General features: G+C 51.0%; 1 protein-coding gene across 1 annotated transcript; it reads right to left on the minus strand.

Annotated features, from left to right (window-relative positions):
- Window positions 1–204: 204 nt before the first annotated feature.
- On the minus strand, window positions 205–18,031 carry cgn (cingulin). Its single transcript, NM_001127126.1, is given in 22 exon segments — window positions 205–2,084; window positions 2,231–2,394; window positions 2,750–2,858; window positions 2,958–3,076; window positions 3,273–3,356; window positions 3,625–3,714; window positions 5,777–5,938; window positions 6,194–6,364; window positions 7,087–7,344; window positions 7,429–7,635; window positions 7,762–7,974; window positions 8,196–8,408; window positions 11,905–12,046; window positions 13,376–13,524; window positions 13,791–14,003; window positions 14,578–14,719; window positions 14,798–14,946; window positions 15,454–15,552; window positions 15,635–15,704; window positions 16,702–16,790; window positions 16,872–17,468; window positions 17,799–18,031. Coding segments are annotated over 22 exon segments (3,756 nt in total). The 5' UTR covers window positions 17,982–18,031; the 3' UTR covers window positions 205–1,951.
- Window positions 18,032–21,737: the final 3,706 nt, after the last annotated feature.

The following is a 21,737-nucleotide window of genomic DNA, read 5'->3' on the forward strand; positions in this document are numbered from 1 at the left end:
CCATATAAAGGCACAAGGCTGCAGGCTGAGTTATACAGGGAACTCTGAGTATCACTCATGTATTATAAGGGATAATGTACCCCCTACTGTAAATGATAAGGATATTAGCAGTCACTGAGGGGTTCTGTGACCATATGACCAAAGGGGCAAACTGCAGCAGGTACCCCCCCCGCCAGCCTACAATAAGGAATGAGAGAGCGGAAGTGAGCAATCAGAGTGGGTTTATTAACAGATCAGAACCAATGCATTACACAGAGATCCAATAGAAATCAGTACAAACCAATATACAAATAGAACCGCATGCGCTCCATACAAATTGCAGGTTCTGGTTCCGCCGGCTCATTCCTTGGCTGCGACTAAAAGATTGCGGCTTAGAAAAGGTATTCGCTTACATTCCTGAGAGTGGGGTGCGACATTCCACAGGAACCCCCCCTACGCCCACAGTGGGGCGGCCAGAACCTGCTGAGCCCGGACTTCCAGGCAGGCTGGTCGCTGGTTCTGTTGGGTCTGCGCACCAGAATATAAAGCCATGAATATAGAGATATTATAGGGATATATATATATATATACACAGGAACCCAGCGGGTTTCGTTTAATGCTTATGGTACATACAGTTCCTTGCACCTTTACCCCCCGGGGGCAATAAAACTGGAAAAAAGAAACCCCCCCACGTAGGCCGGCTGGGGGCAATTAAACTGGAAATGGTGGGGGGAGATGTACGGAGGTGCTGGTAGTGAGGCACAGTTGGGGTACAGCACCTAATGATCCTCCTTTCCTCCTTAAGGCAAAGAGGGGTCTCCCCCGCCCCCAGGATCAGACAGGGGGCACCATACTCCCACCATATTGGTAGAGGGCATTGCAGGAAATAGTCCCATGTGGGCAAGGGGCAACTACGTGGCTTCCCAGGCTCCAGTACTGAACCCAGACTAGGAGTCAGAGTAACAAGTCAGTACCCAAATGGGGGGGGGGAGGCAAGGGGCAGAAACGCAGACTAAGCTGCCCCCAGTGCCCACCCATGCCAATAGCACAAGCAAAATCCCATTGCCCCGTTACCAGAGGTAATATCTATGGCAGCTTGCCCTGATGGCCACCAAGACGCTCAGCCTAGAACCCACAGTATGTAGTGGGTGAAGAGATGGGGTGCCCGTGTCAGTGCCCACCCAACAGAGCTGGTGTGCCCATGTCAGTGCCCATCCGTCAGAGCTGGGGTGCCTGTGTCAGTGCCAGCCGACAAAGCTGGGGTGCCCATGTCAGTGCCCACCTGACAGAGCTGGGGTGCCCATGTCAGTGCCCACCTAACAGAGCTGGGGTGCCCGTGTCAGTGCCCATCCGACAGAGCTGGGGTGCCCATGTCAGTGCCAGCCGACAGAGATGGGGTGCCCATGTCAGTGCCCACCTAACAGAGCTGGGGTGCCCATGTCAGTGCCAGCCGACAGAGCTGGGTGCCTATGTCAGTGCCCACCTGGAAAAGCTGGGGTGCCCGTGTCAGTGCCCATCCGACAGAGCTGGGGTGCCCATGTCAGTGCCCACCTGGAAAAGCTGAGGTGCACGTGTCAGTGCCCATCCGACAGAGCTGGGGTGCCCATGTCAGTGCCCACCTGACAGAGCTGGGGTGCCCATGTCAGTGCCCACCTGACAGAGCTGGGGTGCCCGTGTCAGTGCCAGCCGACAGAGCTGGGGTGCCCGTGTCAGTGCCCACCTGACAGAGCTGGGGTGCCCGTGTCAGTGCCAGCCGACAGAGCTGGGGTGCCCGTGTCAGTGCCCACCTGACAGAGCTGGGGTGCCCGTGTCAGTGCCCACGGGCCGGTGCAGGCATATATACATTCATACCCTCAGTCAGTAAGGGGCTGGCAGCATTAGGGGCTTATTTTGCTGGCCAAAGGCTTACTGGCTGCTTGGCCTTTCCCACACCAGGACCCCCTAGTGGAGATCATGGGGTGGGCGGGGCCCCTCAGCACGAGCTGGTTTGCAGGTTACTCTCCGTGAGCAGGGAGGTGATGGAGCTGGGGTCATAGGAGCCGCCATACTCTCCGTCGGAGCTCAGGTCGTCGTCGTCGTTGTGGGCCGGCCGGATGGGCTTGCGCCTGTGGGGGGGAGAGGAAGAGTAGAATGAGGCCCATAAGACCTACCTTATCATACATTGGGGGGGATTGGAGATGCCCATTCAGCTAGGGGGGTGCAGACACACATGGGGGGACCCCCCAATAACATTCCAGGGTCCCACACTTACTTGGACTCCTTCTCCATGGTTTTAAGCCGCGTCTGGAGCTGCTCATTGAGCTCCTGTTGTTCCTCCATCTCGCGCACGGCTTTCTTCCGTAGGCCCTCCAGCCGCTCGATCTCCTCCTCTGCCTCATCCACCTGTCGCTTCAGGGCTTTCACCCTCAGGTTCAGCTGTGGGAGAAGGAAGGGGGTCAGTGGCAGGGCACAAGAGCTAGCACTCAGCTTAGTGGGAACATTTTCCAGAAGGCTGCAGGGCACAAGAGCTAGCACTCAGCTCCCACAAGGCTGCAGGGCACAAGAGCTAGCACTCAGCTCCCACAAGGCTGCAGGGCACAAGAGCTAGCACTCAGCTCCCAGAAGGCTGCAGAGCACAAGAGCTAGCACTCAGCTCCCAGAAGGCTGCAGAGCACAAGAGCTAGCACTCAGCTCCCAGAAGGCAACCGATCCCAGAAGGCTGCAGGGCACAAGAGCTAACACTCACATTGGCTTACCTTTGCTGGCAGCCAATCACGGCAGTCTGACTTACCTGATCTTTCTGGTCATTAACGTGGAGTCTCTCATCCTCTAACTGGATGTTCAGCTCCTTTAATTTCCTCTCCAGTTTGCGGTTTGTAGAGAGCAACGTTGCCTTTTCCCTGCAAAACAAGTGGGGGTATTCAGCACTGCTATATATTGGGGGGGGCTATAGCCAATGGGGTTATAGTGTTATTGCCCACAGCCCAAGCTACGGATACCTCTCCTCCGACTGCAGCCGCTCCTGGATGTCCTGTAGTTTTGCTTCCAGGTGGGAGACGTTGACGCTGGGCTTTTGCTGCCCCTCCATATTGGCCAAGCGACCTTTCAGGTCTTTGTTCTAGGAGAGAAGGGGTTAATAAATGCTGAAAATGAAGGGGGGGGGCTGATTGAGGTGCAGAAGGGGAAAGATCTAGAAAGATCTCTGATTCAGTTCTGCTGGAGATAATAAGCGCCACCCACATGGGGCAGTTACACAGGCCAGGGTAGGGCAAGAACACCAAGGCCGGTACCGTCCCTCCCCATTGGTTCCATACCTGTCTCTCCAGGGAAATCTTGTCACACTCCAGATCCTGCCCCCTGGCTCTCTCCTGCATCAGTTCGGCTCGCTGCTGCTCCATCTGGGGAGGGGGAGAGGGGCAGTTAGGGAGTAGAAGGATTTGGGGTGCTGTTTCCATGGGGCGGGGGGAGAGGGGCAGTAGGTGTGAGAGGCAGGACACATTTGGGTGGATCACTCAGTGCGTAGCTAACGAGGCCGGCACACTGCGACCCAGATTAAACAACATACGCAATGTATGTACAGCAGCACCCATTAAATGCCAGGGTGCAGCACCCAGTGTTACTGTGTCACAGGCAAATGGGCTAAAGAGCCACGACAAGCCCTGTTACCTGCTCTCTGCTCCTGTTAATTCTGTCACTCAGCAGCTCCACCGTGTTCTTCTCCTCGTCCAACTCAGCCTCCATGCGCTTCAGCTTGTCCTGAAGGGAGAGAGAGAGTAGGGTGAGTGTGGGGGCGAGTGCAGGGTAAGTCTAGGGCGAGTGTAGGGAGAGTGTGGGGCAAGTGTTGGAGGAGCGTAGGTCGAGTGTTGGGTGAATGTAGGGAGAGTGTGGGGAGAGTTGGGCGAGTGTTGGAGGAGCGTAGGTCGAGTGTTGGGCGAGTGTAGGGAGAATGTAGGGAGAGTTGGGCGAGTGTGGGGGCGAGTGCAGGGTAAGTCTAGGGAGAGTGTGGGGCGAGCGTTGGGCAAGTGTTGGAGGAGCGAAGGTCAAGTGTTGGGCGAGTGTGGGGAGAGTGTGGGGCGAGTGTTGGAGGAGTGTTGGGTGAGTGTAGGGAGAGTGTGGGGAGAGTTGGGCGAGTGTTGGGTGAGTGTAGGGAGAATGTAGGGAGAGTGTGGGGAGAGTTGGGCGAGTGTTGGGTGAGTGTAGGGAGAATGTAGGGAGAGTGTGGGGAGAGTTGGGCGAGTGTTGGGTGAGTGTAGGGAGAGTGTGGGGAGAGTTGGGCGAGTGTTGGGTGAGTGTAGGGAGAGTGTGGGGAGAGTTGGGCGAGTGTTGGAGGAGCCTCCATGCGCTTCAGCTTGTCCTGAAGGGAGAGAGAGAGTAGGGTGAGTGTGGGGGCGAGTGCAGGGTAAGTCTAGGGCGAGTGTAGGGAGAGTGTGGGGCAAATGTTGGAGGAGCGTAGGTCGAGTGTTGGGTGAATGTAGGGAGAGTGTGGGGAGAGTTGGGCGAGTGTTGGGTGAGTGTAGGGAGAGTGTGGGGAGAGTTGGGCGAGTGTTGGGTGAGTGTAGGGAGAGTGTGGGGAGAGTTGGGCGAGTGTTGGGTGAGTGTAGGGAGAATGTAGGGAGAGTGTGGGGAGAGTTGGGCGAGTGTTGGAGGAGCGTAGGTCGAGTGTTGGGAGAATGTAGGGAGAGTTGGGCGAGTGTGGGGGCGAGTGCAGGGTAAATCTAGGGAGAGTGTGGGGCGAGCGTTGGGCGAGTGTTGGAGGAGCGAAGGTCAAGTGTTGGGCGAGTGTAGGGAGAGTTGGGTAAGTGTTGGATGAGTGTAGGTCGAGTGTAGGGAGAGTTGGGAAAGTGTAGGTCGAGTGTTGGGCAACTGTAGGGAGAATGAGAGAGTGTAGGGCAAGTGTTGGTCGAGTGTAGGGCAAGTGTTGGTCGAGTGTAGGGCAAGTGTTGGTCGAGTGTAGGGCAAGTGTTGGTCGAGTGTAGGGCAAGTGCTGGGTGGGTGTAGGGCAAGTGCTGGACGGGTGTAGGGTGAGCGTTGGACAAGTGTTGGGGGTGAGTGTGGGGGGTACTGCCACTTGCCCCCATGGTAAGAGTTCTAAGAACCAACTGACTCTGGTACACGCATGTACAAATGACATGCAACCTACACGCATGTACAAATGACGTGCAACCTACACGCATGTACAAATGACGTGCAACCTACACGCATGTACAAATCACGTGCAACCTACACGCATGTACAAATCACGTGCAACCTACACGCATGTACAAATCACGTGCAACCTACACGCATGTACAAATCACGTGCAACCTACACGCACGTACAAATCACGTGCAACCTACACGCATGTACAAATCACGTGCAACCTACACGCATGTACAAATCACGTGCAACCTACACGCATGTACAAATCACGTGCAACCTACACGCATGTACAAATCACGTGCAACCTACACGCATGTACAAATCACGTGCAACCTACACGCATGTACAAATCACGTGCAACCTACACGCATGTACAAATCACGTGCAACCTACACGCATGTACAAATCACGTGCAATCTACACGCATGTACAAATCACGTGCAACCTACACGCATGTACAAATCATGTGCAACCTACACGCATGTACAAATCACGTGCAACCTACACGCATGTACAAATCACGTGCAACCTACACGCATGTACAAATCTGCATGCACGCAAACATGGGCCGCGCAACACAGCATTGCATCCATGGCCACCAATCAGAGGCTGGCTCTGCCAAAGCTGCCCACCCCCAGCAGTGAATGTGCCCCAGGGAAAAGAATAAATCAACAGAAACCTCCAGAACTTTGACTTGTCGGGAGCGGTCGTCCTGGACCCGTTTCTTGGACTCTGTGTCCTGCTCCAGGTTCTGTAGGCGCTGGGTGACCATCTGTTTGTCCAGCTCCACCGTCTCCTTCTCAACCTGGAGCTCTTGTAGAGCCAACTTCAGCTTCTGTACCTGAGAGCAGATAGAGTGTAAGTACTGGGCCAATCTCCTGTACTGAAGCGCCCCCTGGTGGCCTACTGTGCCGGAGCTCTCCCTGGCGTAACGCACTGAGCCATAAGGAACCTGCACCCCCAGTAAAGATCTTTCCACCAACTCCACAAGGTATTGTGCCCCCCCCCACCCTGGGCCCAGCACCCAGTAATGGCAGGGCAGGGTGCCCCATACAGAGCAAGTCCCACTCACCCCCTCACTTCCCCTCCCACTCACCTCTTCCTGCATCCGGCTGGAATTGAACTGGTGTCTCTCAGCCTCCGCTGTTTTCTCCTTTGCCTGTTTCTGGGCCTCTCCAATCTCTCTCCGAGATTTCTCCCTGAATTCCTCCAGCTGAGACTGCAGAACCTGCAGGGATCCCCTCGACTCATTGGACATGTTGTCCAGCTGTGGGAACCAATTGGGCACAAGTCCGCAAATAGGGAAGAATATATCTGTCATTCTTATGGAAAGCCCTGCCTGGTGAGTTTGTCTGCAGTCTATTCACTTGCCCCTCAGTCTCCACACCCCTCTGCATCATCTACCCCAGTCTCCTCACCTAAATGGTCCATCTACTGCCCTGTCTCCGCACCCCTCTGCATTATCTATCCCACCATCTACCACCAACCTGGCCCATCTCCTCCCCTCTCTGCATCATCCATACCCCATCTTCTCACCTCCCTGGTCCATCTATATCCCATCTCCTGACCTCTCCATTTTATCTATCCCCCCCCCGTTTCCTCACCTCCCTGGTCCATCTATCCCTCATCTGCTCACCACCTTCCTGGTCCATCTATCCCCTGTCTCTTCACCTCAATGGTCCATCTATCCCCCATGTTCCCACCTCCCTGGTCCATCTATCCCATGTCTCTTCACCTCAATGGTCCATCTATCCCCTGTCTCTTCACCTCAATGGTCCATCTATCCCCCATGTTCCCACCTCCCTGATCCATCTATCCCGTATCCCCCCACCTCAATGGTCCATCTATCCCCCATGTTCCCACCTCAATGGTCCATCTATCCCCCATCTCCCCACCTCCCTGGTCCATCTATCCCTCATCTCCCCACCTCCCTGGTCCATCTATCCCTCGTCCCCTCACCTCCCTGCTCTAGCTATCCCACCCCCTCACCTCTCTGGTCAGTTTATCCATGGACTTGTCCAGAAGTCGCTTCTGCTCCTCCAACTCGTTCTTTGTTTTCTTGAGATGGTCCTTCTGCTTCATCTCCTCCTGGTAGCACTCCTGCAGCTCCTCATACTCCAGGGAGAGACGTTTCAAGCTGCGCTGAGCCTCCTCCAATTTGTTCCCCAGGTCGCGTTTCACAAAAGCCAGTTCTTGCTCCTGATCTGCAGCTTCACCCAAAGTGTCCTCCATTCTCTTGCGTTCAGTCTAAACCAGAGAACTGCTTTGTTAGAGGTACATGAGCAATACAGCACCCCAATAACCCAAGCAGCACGCGGGTTACACAAATACCTCCAGCTTGGTGATCTTGTCTTTCAGCCGGGACTCTGCTCGCTGGAGATCATCGCAGAACGTGTTCGTTTCCTTCAGCTGCGCCTCCAAGCCCAAGATCTTCCTCCGGAGGTCGTCATTCTCTTCCCGGGACTCCTGCAGGTTGTTCTCAATAACCTGCCTCACACGTTCCAGGTCCACCTTCTCACTCTCCAGCCGCTTATTGATCTGGTGAGGAAATAAAGCTTAGAACTCTCTAAGTTACAGTGTAGCTTGGTCTCTGCCCATGATGCTTAGAGCAGACACGTTCTCTACAGCCACGTTCCAGACACACTCTCTGGAGCCATTTCTCACCTTGACCAGCTCCTCATAGCTTCTCTTCGTCTGCATGGCATCCTGCTCGAATTGGGCCCTCAATCTCTCTGCTTCACGGTCTCTGCCAGACACCTCATCTTTCAGGGCCCCCTTCAGGGCTGAGAGCTCTCTCTCTCTCTGGTGCACGGCCTCCTCATGTCTCTGCTTTTCCAGCAACACCTGTTTTAGCTGATCCTGAATGCGCTGAGATTCCTATGGGGGAGACATGAACAAAAGGTTCTAGATCCGTAAAAGCCCTTGGAGATGCCTTCAGTTCTGAACCTTCTAGGAAATGAGTAATCACGGTTACATACTATGGGAACCCTACAAACGTCCTCTCCTAGGGGCAATTTTGTGAGCCCAAAGCACTCAACTTCCAACCATGTCTCCCCGCATAGAAACAAATGCTGTTTTGCTGACAGTCTCCTCCTTACCCTGCCAAGATTTTCATTGTCTTTCTTGAACTGCACCACCTCTGACTGCAACTGCTCCCTCAGTCTCTCGGTCTCGCGGCCCCGCCCTGCCACCTCTTCCTTAAGCGCCCCCTTCAGAGCGGACAGTTCCCTCTCGCGCTGGTGCAGATTCTCCTCTACCTTCTGCTTGTCCACAGACAGTTGCTTCAGCTGATCCTGAACCCGCTGCAGCTCCTGAAAAGCACAAAAGGCAAAAAATGAGCCAGAGCAATGGGAGCCCTTTTCTAACTAACTGTATGGACTGTAACTTCTATGCACATGTTCTAGATCAATTACCATTTTAATCACTTCCCCATGTTGTTTGTATTCCAGAACAGGAACAATGGATCAGGCTGCCCTTACTATCCAGGATTCGGTTCGGGATGCAGCCAAGATTCTGCCTTTTTCAGCAGGATTTGGATTCAGCAGAGATGCCCTTATTTGTTGCTTGTGTTCTAGATCAGTGATGCTCTTGTGGCCTATACATACATTGTCATGTTGGAGCAGTAGGCTCCACATAGATTTTGAAAGTTTCAATTTAGAAGTCTGCGTGGAATCCACACTTGAAGGAAACCCCTCACGGTAGGGGGTAATTCACAAATACCCCCTAAGTGACAATGAAGTCGGGCTGGCTGGCGAGGTGTGAAGAGCCAGAATTAATCAACAAGGGAAACCAAATTATCATACCTGTGCTATAGTGGGGGGGGGGTCTGTCTCTTCTTAGCAGATTCTTAGCTAATATTTCTCTGGGCCCATAAAATAAATGCTTTTTACTAAAGATAAAAATCATGGTGCATAGTCATTAGCTTGTAGCTAGAGCTTCCCCCAGACTCCAAACACTCCCGTGTTATGATGATCCATCTCGGGATTATCTCATATTCTGATAAAACCAGAATAATATGCGTTAGGCCTGGGGTGTTTGGTGTCTATGAAAAGAGAATCCCATTTCCCACATAATGCACATGGTTCTATAATTCTGGTGAATACCCATAACTATTTAAGGATATCTGGAAAATAAAAATATCCGCAGGACAGCCAGTAACCAAATCTTGACCCGCCCTCACCTTTCTCATTGGATGGGGGTGTGAACTTTGTAAACTGGGGGTGTGAACCTTGTGAACTGTATATCAATGGCCCAGACAACTGGGGAGAGATATGCCTTTGGGGACCGAGCTGCTCGGGAGGTATGTCGCTATTTCTCCGTCCCCCCGGAAACAGGAATTACATAGGATCATTCAATTGGTGATGTATGTAGGTTTCTGCATTTTTATCCCTTTTTATTTTTATAACTGTTCTGCAACATGTATGTCTGTTTGTAACATTCACTGTTTTTATATAACATATGCACTGTCCACTTTGGAATATTAAATACAAAATTTAATAAGTTTTTCTTTGTGCTCTATTGAACCTTTATGCCTTAAGAAGAGTGTGTATGTAAATGTGTTTAACCCCTGGCTAGTTATAAGGAAAGTGTGTCTGCTTAACCTTTTGTTTGCTGGCGGGAAAGTTGTGTGTTGTCTGTAGACTAACTTGCATTGTCTGCGTGAGTGCTTAGCTAGGAGTCTGGGGTGATTTGCCTCTGGGAAGTGTCAGTGTGCAATAGAACCTCTAGATTTGGGTGCTTGCGGCCTTTAAACGCGGTGGTGGCAGTTTGTTAAGTTTAGGCGGGTTGGGGCTGTTTGGGGTTTGATTGCATGAGTTAGCGAAAAACTGTGTAGTTGATGTGTTAACCCTTACAGCTGCCCGCCTGGTCACGTGCGTCTGTGGTGGCGTTCGTGACATACATATTCTAGAGCACAGATGCCCTTATGTGTTGCTGGTGTTCTAGACCAGTGATGCTTTGATGAACTGCACATTACATAAGGGCCTCTCTGCTCTATAATATGTGCAGTTCATCAAAGCATCACTGGTCTAGAACACCAGCAACACATGACGGCATCTGTGCTCAAGATTATGTGCAGTCCATAAGAACATCACTGGTCTAGAACACACAATACATAAGGGCCTCTCTGCTCTATAATTTGTGTGTTCTAGACCAGTGATGTTCTTATGGACTTCACATAATCTTGAGCACAGATGCCGTCATGTGTTGCTTGTGTTCTAGACCAGTGTTGCTCTTGTGGCCTGTACATATCTTAGAGCAGAGATGCCCTTATGTGTTGCTTGTGTTCTAGACCAGTGTTGCTCTTGTGGCCTGTACATATTTTAAAGCAGAGATGCCCTTATGTGTTGCTTGTGTTTTAAGACCAGTGATGATCTTGTGGTCTGTACATATTTTAGAGCAGAGATGCCCTTATGTGTTGCTGGTGTTCTAGACCAGTGATGCTCTTGTGGTCTGTACATATTTTAGAGCAGAGATGCCCTTATGTGTTGCTGGTGTTCTAGACCAGTGATGCTCTTGTGGTCTGTACATATTTTAGAGCAGAGATGCCCTTATGTGTTGCTGGTGTTCTAGACCAGTGATGCTCTTGTGGTCTGTACATATTTTAGAGCAGAGATGCCCTTATGTGTTGCTGGTGTTCTAGACCAGTGATGCTCTTGTGGTCTGTACATATTTTAGAGCAGAGATGCCCTTATGTGTTGCTGGTGTTCTAGACCAGTGATGCTTTTGTGGCCTGTACATATTTTAGAGCAGAGATGCCCTTATGTGTTGCTTGTGTTTAAGACCAGTGATGATCTTGTGGTCTGTACATATTTTAGAGCAGAGATGCCCTTATGTGTTGCTTGTGTTCTAGACCAGTGATGCTCTTGTGGTCTGTACATATTTTAGAGCAGAGATGCCCTTATGTGTTGCTGGTGTTCTAGACCAGTGATGCTCTTGTGGTCTGTACATATTTTAGAGCAGAGATGCCCTTATGTGTTGCTTGTGTTTAAAACCAGTGATGATCTTGTGGTCTGTACATATTTTAGAGCAGAGATGCCCTTATGTGTTGCTGGTGTTCTAGACCAGTGATGCTCTTGTGGTCTGTACATATTTTAGAGCAGAGATGCCCTTATGTGTTGCTGGTGTTCTAGACCAGTGATGCTTTTGTGGCCTGTACATATTTTAGAGCAGAGATGCCCTTATCTGTTGCTTGTGTTTAAGACCAGTGATTCTCTTGTGGTCTGTACATATTTTAGAGCAGAGATGCCCTTCTGTGTTGCTGGTGTTCTAGACCAGTGATGCTCTTGTGGTCTGTACATATTTTAGAGCAGAGATGCCCTTATGTGTTGCTGGTGTTCTAGACCAGTGATGCTCTTGTGGTCTGTACATATTTTAGAGCAGAGATGCCCTTATGTGTTGCTTGTGTTCTAGACTAGTGATGCACTTATGGACTGCACATAATCTTAAGCAGAGATGACCTTATGTGTTAATTGTGTTCTAGACCAGTGATGCTCTTGTGGTATGTACATATTTTAGAGCAGAGATGCCCTTATGTGTTGCTTGTGTTCTAGACCAGTGATGCTCTTATGGACTGCACATAGTCTACACCAGATATTCTCTAACAAATTGCAGCAAAGATGCTCTGTGCACGGCACATATTCTAGAGCAGCTATGATCCTACTGATTGTACATAAAGCAATGATACCCTATGGGTTGCATGTGTTTCAGAGCCGATATCATACCAGGAATTCTAGAGCCGGCGCTGATGTAATACAAGACAGGCGGCATATTCCCACCCATGCTGTGTTGCCCCTCCTCCCGGCTCACCTTCCTAACGCTCGCCAATTCCCCGGGATCTACAGATCCCTTCTTGGCTTGTTCCAGCTCTGACTGCAAAAGGGAGAAGCGATCTTTGGTCTCTTTCAGCTCATCCTCGGACTCCTCTTTCTCCATCTTCATCTGCAGCAGCCTGAGAAGCACAAACAGTCTTAGCAGCAACTCAGGGACCCCCTCCTGCCCCTCAGCTGCCTAATACTCCTCATAAACACAAGCCAGATCCTTACTAAGCTCTTCACCTTCAGTTTAGCTGGGTCTCTGTGGCGCTATGTGATGAAGCACGACCACCAGGTGATCCCTGGGTACTAGACCTCTCAACCCTGTATGAACCCTTCAGTATGACTAGTGACAGTGTGACTACCATTTTTTTGGATTGGGAAATCACAACTCTCACCAAGGTCTCTGCAGACGAAGAACATTCACTTTTGGGGGGGTCTGAGAGTCCATTGCTGGGGGCTCTGTTTATACATTCATTTGTGACATGGGCAGTGAGGCCACAGCACAGGGATACATGTGGGGAGAATTCCTGAGGGTGGGAGACAAAGAAGCTGCTATCTCTGCCATTTATTGCCAGCTGATGAACATGAATGCACTGGGGGGGGGGGGCACAGTACAATAAGGGAAACAATGGGGGCAGCGGGGGCCTCGGCACAGAGGGAAGGAGAGGCCTCAGCACAGAGGGCACAGCAAATTGTGCCATGGGGGATCATCCGCGAGCCATCAACCACCCAACAATTCCTTCTCCATTTCTCCAAGCTGATAAAGGGAATGGGCTCAGTTATGGGGAAAGGCTGGCCCAGTTGGGATTGGTTACACTGGGGAAGGGGCAGTTAAGGGGGGGGGTCACTATATATAAATATATAAGGGGGGGGCAGTAATGAAATAGAGAAAGTACAGGGAAGAGCGACTAAGCTGATAAAGGGAATGGGCTCAGTTATGGGGAAAGGCTGGCCCAGTTGGGATTGGTTACACTGGGGAAGGGGCAGTTAAGGGGGGGTCACTATATATAAATATATAAGGGGGGGGCAGTAATGAAATAGAGAAAGTACAGGGAAGAGCGACTAAGCTGATAAAGGGAATGGGCTCAGTTATGGGGAAAGGCTGGCCCAGTTGGGATTGGTTACACTGGGGAAGGGGCAGTTAAGGGGGGTCACTATATATATATAAATATATAAGGGGGGGCAGTAATGAAATAGAGAAAGTACAGGGAAGAGCGACTAAGCTGATAAAGGGAATGGGCTCAGTTATGGGGAAAGGCTGGCCCAGTTGGGATTGGTTACACTGGGGGGGGGGCAGTTAAGGGGGGGTCATTATATATAAATATATAAGGGGGGCAGTAATGAAGATTGTTATAACTACCCTTTGTATGGGCATTGCTGCTGCTCTGCGGTGCCCATACCAAGAGTAGTTAAATGGAAGTGCCAGGAATATAGTGTACCAGGGGGGTCAGTGAGATACTCACTCCTGCTTTGTGCTGCGCAGCTCCTCCTTGTTCTTCTGGAACATCTCTTTCCATTGGTTGATCTCGTCGCTGCTCTCTTCCAGCTCGCGCTGCAGGTTCCGTACCACCTGGTTGATTTTCTGCCGTTCCGTTTCCAGGCTGAGTTGGTCCTGGGCAGGTTAAGGGGTTTGGGCACAGAGTGGTAAATGGATAAAACTGACGGAGGAGGAGGAGGCAGCAATGCCAACGGTATGAACCCCAACACCAGCTGCTAAGCCTCACACACACACACCCTCCAAGCAATCCCCAATACAGGCAGGGTTAATAAAGTGCAAGCTCTTTGCTACTGTCTATAGAGAAGGATCGCAGCCCACCCCCAAATCAACCCAATACGCTGAGAGTTTAATGGTGGGTGGGGGGGGGCCTGGCCTTGTACCTGAGACACATTCTCCATGTTCTTTCGCAGCTGTTGCACGTCATTCTGGTACTGCTCCCTCACTCGGTCCAAGTCTTTGTCGTGATTGGCCACCTCGTCTTTCAGCGCCCCCTTCAGGGCAGTCAGCTCCCGGTCCTTTTGGCGCAGGAGCTCTTCCTGCTTCTGGCGGATCTGTAGGACCTCGTCCAGCTCATCTTGGACCTCCTCTAGCTCCTGCGGGTATGGAGCGAGCCAGGTGGGAGGGGGGGTACGAGGATATACACCCTACACACCCCCATATTGTAGGTAGTACAGCCCAAGGACCCTGGGTTATTTACCCTCGCTGACTCTTTGGGCTGATAGTGGGACCTTTGGCTGTGGGTGTGTCTTTTCAACGGCCAAGTTTTCTCTCCTTACCTGCCCCACTATTTCACAGACCATTGGGAGAAATAATCTCTGCGGTTAAAGCTTATCCAGGCTACACCTGGGACATCGAGGACTTTCCGGCCCCAAGTTAATCATTAACCCCCCCCAGATAGAGAGGCTCTGCTGCTATTGTGTAAAACTCGAATTCCTTTCATGCCTGCTAAGCAGTTCACACAATTATAAGGAAACCGTGCCAGCGGTGAAGGTTATTATTGGAACTCTCTGTTCCCCCAGCACCTCTCACAGGGAAGGCTAGGCTCTGTTTTACCCCGGGGGCAATAAAACAGGCGCAAAGTGCAGCAGCGGGAAGCAAGCCAAGCTGTCAAGCTTGAGAGAAGCTTGGGGGGGGGGGCCTGCTGGGAAGCAGAAGCGGAAGACTTACCTTCATTAAAGCCAGTTTGTCTGGGGAGGTGCCACCCTTTGCCCGTAGGTGGGACAGCTCTTCCTTGGAATCCATAAGTTTATCCTCCATGGCCCTGAGCTTGGTCTCTACCTGCTCCTTGCCCATTCTCACTTCCATGAGTCTGTAGAGGAGAGAAGGAGTAGGAATGAGCCAGGGCCGTACAGGTAGTAGCCACAGAACTGGTAGTAGCGCTACTTACTCCTGAGATACAGCATTCAGCTCGTTCTTCTTCTTATCGTAGAGATCCTTCAGCCGACTGCACTCTTCCTTGCTCTCCTCTAGCTGGATCTCCAGCCTCTGCATGCCGGCCTTGGGCCGCCCCTGAGAGCTCTCCAACTTCATTCTTTGCTGCATGGAACAAAAAGAACAAAAACGCGCTGAGCCGAGCAGTTCCTTTAGCCTGGGAACCCCACAATGGATCCACCTTGAGTCGCCCATGGCTTCCGGTGATGGCATTGGGAGCTATTGACTGCTCAGTAGGACACTGGGTCATTTGGGACTTTACAGCCAGTGACCTTCTACCAGTGGCTCTGTAGCTACTACTGAACTACTAACTCCTTCCTTCCAACCATATACCAGCCTAAAGGTGCCCATACACGGGCCGATAGTAGCTGCCGATATGGGTCCCTTGGACCGATTTGGCAGCTTATTGGCCCGTGTAGGGGCAGAAACGAGGGGCCTGCCCAACCGATATCTGGCCTGAAATTGGGCAGATATTGATCGGCCAGGTTAGAAACCGACTGCCCCATTACCGCCAATATAATTCGATCGTTTGGCCCCAGGGCCAAAGAAGGTGAGAGAAGTGAGACTCGAGGCTGAAGCATTATGTGCCAGGTCCATTTAATTCCCACCCACCTTCATCTCATCGTCCAGTTGCCTCTGTAGTTCTGCCACTTTACGCTCCAGTTCTTTCTTCTGTGATCCAAGGGACCTGGTGTCCTCTTCCGGCTGGGCCTGCAGAGAGAGAGCAGATTCCCCTACATAAATAGGTTTGTGGCAATTTATCTTCCTCTCAGTCCAAATGACACCCACCCACCTGTAGAGAGGGAAACTTCTCCAGCAGGATGCTGGTCTTTTTCCTCAGGTTATTCTCATTCTCCGTGGAGCTTTGAAAGAGAAACAGAAGAAACAAAGTCAACAAAGCTTTATCAGAAAGGGCTATGTAAATACAGCTGTAAGCACTCACAGAAAAGCTGCACTGAGTCCTCTATTAAAAAAATACTACAATTTTGTTTTATTCTTTTGTGAATATATGGTCTTCTGTGTCAGACTTCCTGTTCTCAGAGAAATCCTGCAGGACAGGGCACAAGTCTGCCCAGTTTGCTCCTCTCCCCCTCCCTTCATCTCTCTCTCTCCCCCTCCCCCTCCCATCATCTCTCGCTCCCCCTCCCATAATCTCCCCCTCCCTCTCCCATCATCTCTCACTCCCCCTCCCATAATCTCTCACTCCCCCTCCCATAATCTCTCACTCCCCCTCCCATAATCTCTCACTCCCCCTCCCATAATCTCTCACTCCCCCTCCCATAATCTCCCCCTCCCTCTCCCATCATCTCTCGCTCCCCCTCCCACAATCTCCCCCTCCCTCTCCCATCATCTCTTGCTGCCCCTCCCATAATCTCCTCCCCCATCATTTTACGCTTCCCCTCCCATAACCTTTTGCTCCCCCTCCCATAATCTCCCCCTCTTTCTCCCATCATCTCTCGCTCCCCCTCCCATAATCTTTCGCTCCCCCTCCCAACTGTGCTGTGTAATCTGAGCTACCAGCAGCCAGAGGTGCAGCAGGAAGCTACTGAGACCAAGCTAAAATGGCAGATGCTATCTTAAACAAACAGATGGAGATTCTAGGGCTACTCAGGCAGGTAAAGCTTTCTGCAGAATAAATATATGGTTCTAGGTGGCCCTAATGTGGCTAATCCATTGGCAGTAAAATGCCAAAATGCCTTTCCTTCTCCCTAGGAATAGGAAGTCATTATGACTCCTGTAAAGTCACGCGATGGACCCAATGGTAGTGTTGGGAATTGGGGCACAGAACCACCTTTTCTCAGAACAGAAGGACTGGGTTTCACGCGGTATGAGAAGTGACCAAGGAAGAAGAATGCTCACCCGTCCCTGAGAATGCTAAAGATCATCTCCCGAGTTGGGTCACTGCCGTCGGCCTGCTGGTCCCTCAGAAGATCTGGGGTACTTTTCAGCTGAGAAATATAAAAATACAGCGTATAATATAAAGCTATATATCAGCATTGGGTGAACCATTCACGGCTACTGACACATACCTGGAATTCGCTCTGGACGCTTCTTTGCTGCTTCACAATTACCGGCTCTTCTCCACCCTGGTCCAACCACTCTTTGGTCAGTCTGGTCTTGTTGATGTCCTCCCTCTCCAGGGACTGTCTGGCAAAGGAGCGGTTAGCAGAGCTGACTGTTTCCCTTCTTGCCGGCACCTCATTTTGTTGCTGGAGGCTTATTTCTCTGGAGTCGGCGGTGTCCTGGTAATTCTTGCGCCCGTCCAGGCTTTGAGAGCGCTTCCGCTCATCCTTAAGGGCCTGGCTCCGTCTCGCCGTCCTGCCTCGTACCTGCCCCTTGACGTCAAACTTGGTGATCAGAGAATCCACAGAGGACAGGGGTTTGGTGTCGATGTCTTCGCTGGACTGGTTGGAGAACGAGGAGGTGGAGAGTCCATTTTTATTAGTCTTGTTGCTGGCGGAGGTAGATTGCTGAGAGGTGGCAGACCTGTAGCCAAGTGATGGGTATTCGCCATTGTCTGTCTTCTTCTGGCTGCCGCGGCTCCATGCCGACTCTCTGGAGGACTGGGAGTAGGCGGTGTCGAGGGTGGATGAGCGCTCACTATAATGCCGATCGTAGTCGTAGGACTCCTCAACCTCAGGTTCAAGCAGGGAACTATGGGAATGTGAGCGCCTCAGCTCTTCCCTGCGGGACGCCTGCAAGGGACGAGGTAGGGAGGACAAGCCGTCGCTTCCTCTGAAGTTGCCGCGCGGTTTGGCTACCTGCTCTTCGTCGGAGGTGCTGCTGTAATGGGAACCGCTGGGTCGGTAGCCTCGACTTCCATACGGGTTCTCCGGCAGTTCGGATTCGGAGCTTATGGATCTGCTGGTCTTTAACGTGTAGCTCTGGTAATTGGGCGGGCTCGTGTTGGAAGCATTTAAATACGGTTCCTGCGATTTGATCTGAACGCCGTAGGAAGACTTGGCCTTGTCGCCGCTGTTTAACACCACAAATGGCTGCCCGTCTATCCCTTGTACCCGGACAGCCACCCCGTAGGAATCCTGCTTGGATCGCTTGCCTCTGGGCTTGCCATTTTCCTTCAGGTCGTTGATAAAGCGGATCTGGACACCCTGACCTACAGGGATAGGCTGGTCGGCCATGTCGCCATATAGATCCCTTTCCATTCACCAACGATGCCGGGCCAGTTCCGCCACCTGGGAAACGTACATCGAGGGGTCGTTAGCAACACGCATAGTACCTCTTGGCACTATACATACAGATATAAATCATATAAATAGATCCAGTACATACAGTTGTATATTTGTTGGCCCACAACTCACGGTAACTGGCCTTCCGGCAGTAGCTAGAGCAAATAAGCACTCTTAATCTCCCCTTATAGGGCTAGTTGACCTTTAAATTAACTTTTAATATGATGGAGACACTAATATTTATGGTTTTTCAGTTAGCTTTTTGTTCAGGAGCTCTCCATTTGGTATTTTAGCCCCTATCTGGTTGCTAGGGTCTTATCTACCATAGCAACCAGGGGGTGGTATAAAGGAGAGATGGGAATATGAATAGTAGAGGGACTAAATAGAAAGATAAAGTAATAAAAAGTAAAAAATAATAATACAATTGGAGCCGTACAGAGGAATAGAGTTTGGCTGCCGGGGGTCAGTGAAATCCGCCATCAGAAATCATGGGGCCCCTCACAACAAAATTTTCTGCCCCCCCCCTCCTCCCACGCCCTCCCTCCCAATGGCCCCTCCCATCAGTACAAAGGACACACAGACATTGGCAGCCAGGCCCCCGTAAAACACTGGCAGCCAGCATCCTCCAGCTACCTCCCCCCCACAGCATCCTCCGGCTCCCCCCCTGCTCCCATCAGCATCCTCCAGCTCCCCCCAGCAACTTCCTACGGTTCCCCCCCAGCATCCTCCAGCTACCCCCCCCACAACATCCTCTGGCTCCCCCCTTGTTCCCATCAGCATCCTGTGCCTCCCCCAAGCGACTTTCTGGGGCTCCCCCCTCTTGATATGTGCCCCGGCTCCCCCCCAGCATCCTCCAGCTACCCCCCCCCACAGCATCCTCTGGCTTCCCCCAGCATCCTCCTGCAGCTCCCCCCAGCATCCTCCAAGGGGCGCAACCAATCAAATTTCCCACTGCCCACCAATGACAGAGCCCATAGTTCTATAAACCCATAGTTATTTAAAGTGAAGATCGTCCGGGCCCGGGACAACTGTCCCCTCAACTGTCCCCTCCGGGACAACTGTCCCCTCCGGGCCCGGGACAACTGCTCCCACACTACTTCCTGTTACAGTTCGAGCTGCATCACTTCCTGTCAGCTGATCTCTGAGGGAGCACACAGCCCATCACAAAATGGCAGACCTATTCAGGTCCTTTCCTAGTCATTTTCCAGTCTCTCATTCAAACCACTGCCTGGTTGCCAAGGTAATTTGGACCCTATGTACCCAGGGGCCTTAGGCATAGAGGCGGGGCAGGCAATATATGATTGACAGCTCAGATTTTTAATTACAATTACTTTCCATTCACCTAGAAGGCAAATGCAAGATTTTGGGCTGATACAAAGCTTTCCCTAAATAACAGTGTACACAAAATGGCGCCGGCCTGATGGCTGTGACTGTAAATTCCAAGACTAAAGGAAAGAGAAATTCAATCATTTATACAGTGTAAGTAAAGTTTATTTTGCTCTACTAACATGATAGAAATGGAATGCTGATATTGGGAATGAAGTAAGTTCCCCTTTAATTAGGAGGAAGCTGCTCCATGAGCTGAAGTGCAAGCAAACAGGACCGAGTCCAAACTAAATAAGAGAAATGGCGCAATCTCTGTGCTGATGGGGGCTCGGTATTTAGCCCACCCACCCCAGTATTTAGCCCCACCCACCCCAGTATTTAGCCCACCCCAGTATTCACCCCACCCACCCCAGTATTTAGCCCCACCCACCAACCCCAGTATTTAGCCCACCCACCCCAGTATTTAGCCCACCTCATCCCAGTATTTAGCCCACCCACCCCAGTATTTAGCCCACCCACCCCAGTATTTAGCCCACCTCATCCCAGTATTTAGCCCACCCACCCCAGTATTTAGCCCACCTCATCCCAGTATTTAGTCCACCCCCCACCCCAGTATTTAGTCCACTCCCCACCCCAGTATTTAGCCCACCTCATCCCAGTATTTAGCCCACCTCATCCCAGTATTTAGTCCACCCCACCCCAGTATTTAGCCCACCCCCCACCCCAGTATTTAGCCCACCTCATCCCAGTATTTAGTCCACCCCCCCACCCCAGTATTTAGCCCACCTACCCCAGTATTTAGTCCACCCCCCACCCCAGTATTTAGTCCACCCCCCACCCCAGTATTTAGTCCACCCCCCACCCCAGTATTTAGCCCACCTCATCCCAGTATTTAGTCCACCCCCCACCCCAGTATTTAGCCCACCTACCCCAGTATTTAGTCCACCCCCCACCCCAGTATTTAGTCCACCCCCCACCCCAGTATTTAGTCCACCCCCCACCCCAGTATTTAGTCCACCCCCCACCCCAGTATTTAGTCCACCCCCCACCCCAGTATTTAGTCCACCCCCCACCCCAGTATTTAACCCACCCCACCCCAGTATTTAGCCCACCCATCCCAGTGTTTAGCCCACTCATCCCAGTATTTAGTCCACCCCCAACCCCAGTATTTAGTCCACCCCCCACCCCAGTATTTAGCCCACCCCCCACCCCAGTATTTAGCCCACCCCCCACCCCAGTATTTAGCCCACTCACCCCAGTATTTACACCACCCATCCCAGTATTTAGCCCACCCCAGTATTTACTCCACCCATCCCAGTATTTAGCCCACCCATCCCAGTATTTAGCCCACGCACAGGGCCCACGCATGGGGCCAAATATGTCCCTTCCGGCACAGTCACTGGGAATATCTCATACACAAGGAATGCACCCAAACACACAGCCATTATTTACCCACAACTCTCTGAGCTATAAAGGGGATGTTTACCTTTGAGTTAATGTTTAGTATGATGTAGAGAGTAATATTTTCAATTTGAAGACAATTTGCAATTGGTCTTCATTTTTCTTTATCACTGGAAGTTTTTTAATTATTTGACTTTTTGTTCCGCAGCTTTCCAGTTTGGAATTTGAGCAGCTATCTGGTTGCTAGGGTCCAATTTACCTTAGTAACCAGGGAATGGTTTGAGAGACAGACTGATATATGAATAGGGGAGGGGCCTGAATAGAAAGATAAGGAATAAAAAGTAACAATAACAATAAAACTGGAGCCTCACAGAGCAATAGGGTTTGGCTGCCGGGGTCAGTGACCCCCATTTAAAGAAGAAGGCAAATAATTCAAATACTATAAGAAATAAATAATGACGACCAATTGAAAAGTTGCTAAGAATTGGCCATTCTATAACATACTAACAGTTTGCAGATGGTCTTCATTTTTTATTATTAGCTTTTTTTAACTTTTTTTAACTTTTTGTTCAGCAGCTCTCTCAGCTGGAATTTCAGCAGAAATCTGGTTGCTAGTGCCCATTTTAACCTAGCAACCAGGTAGTTGTTTTGAAGAGAGACAGGAATATAAATAGAGGAGGGCCTAAATAGAAAGTAAGTAATACAAATTAACAATAAAAGTGTATTTTCTATGGCTGCTGGGGTCAGTGACCCCCTTATTTAAAAGCTGGAGGGAGTCACAAAAGAAAGACATATATTTCAAAAACTATAAAAAAAAATGAAGACCAATTGAAAAGTTGCTAAAAATAAGGAATTCGGAATATGTGTTGCCATAAAGCGGTGACACCCAGGGTCCTGCACCCTTTGCGTAGGGATGGGTGCTCCTATTCACAGACATTCTCAATGTTACCTTGCCCGACTGCATTTTTTCACGCACTGACT

The sequence above is a fragment of the Xenopus tropicalis genome, chromosome 8 (assembly GCF_000004195.4).
Source record: "Xenopus tropicalis strain Nigerian chromosome 8, UCB_Xtro_10.0, whole genome shotgun sequence".
Classification (NCBI taxonomy): domain Eukaryota; kingdom Metazoa; phylum Chordata; class Amphibia; order Anura; family Pipidae; genus Xenopus; species Xenopus tropicalis.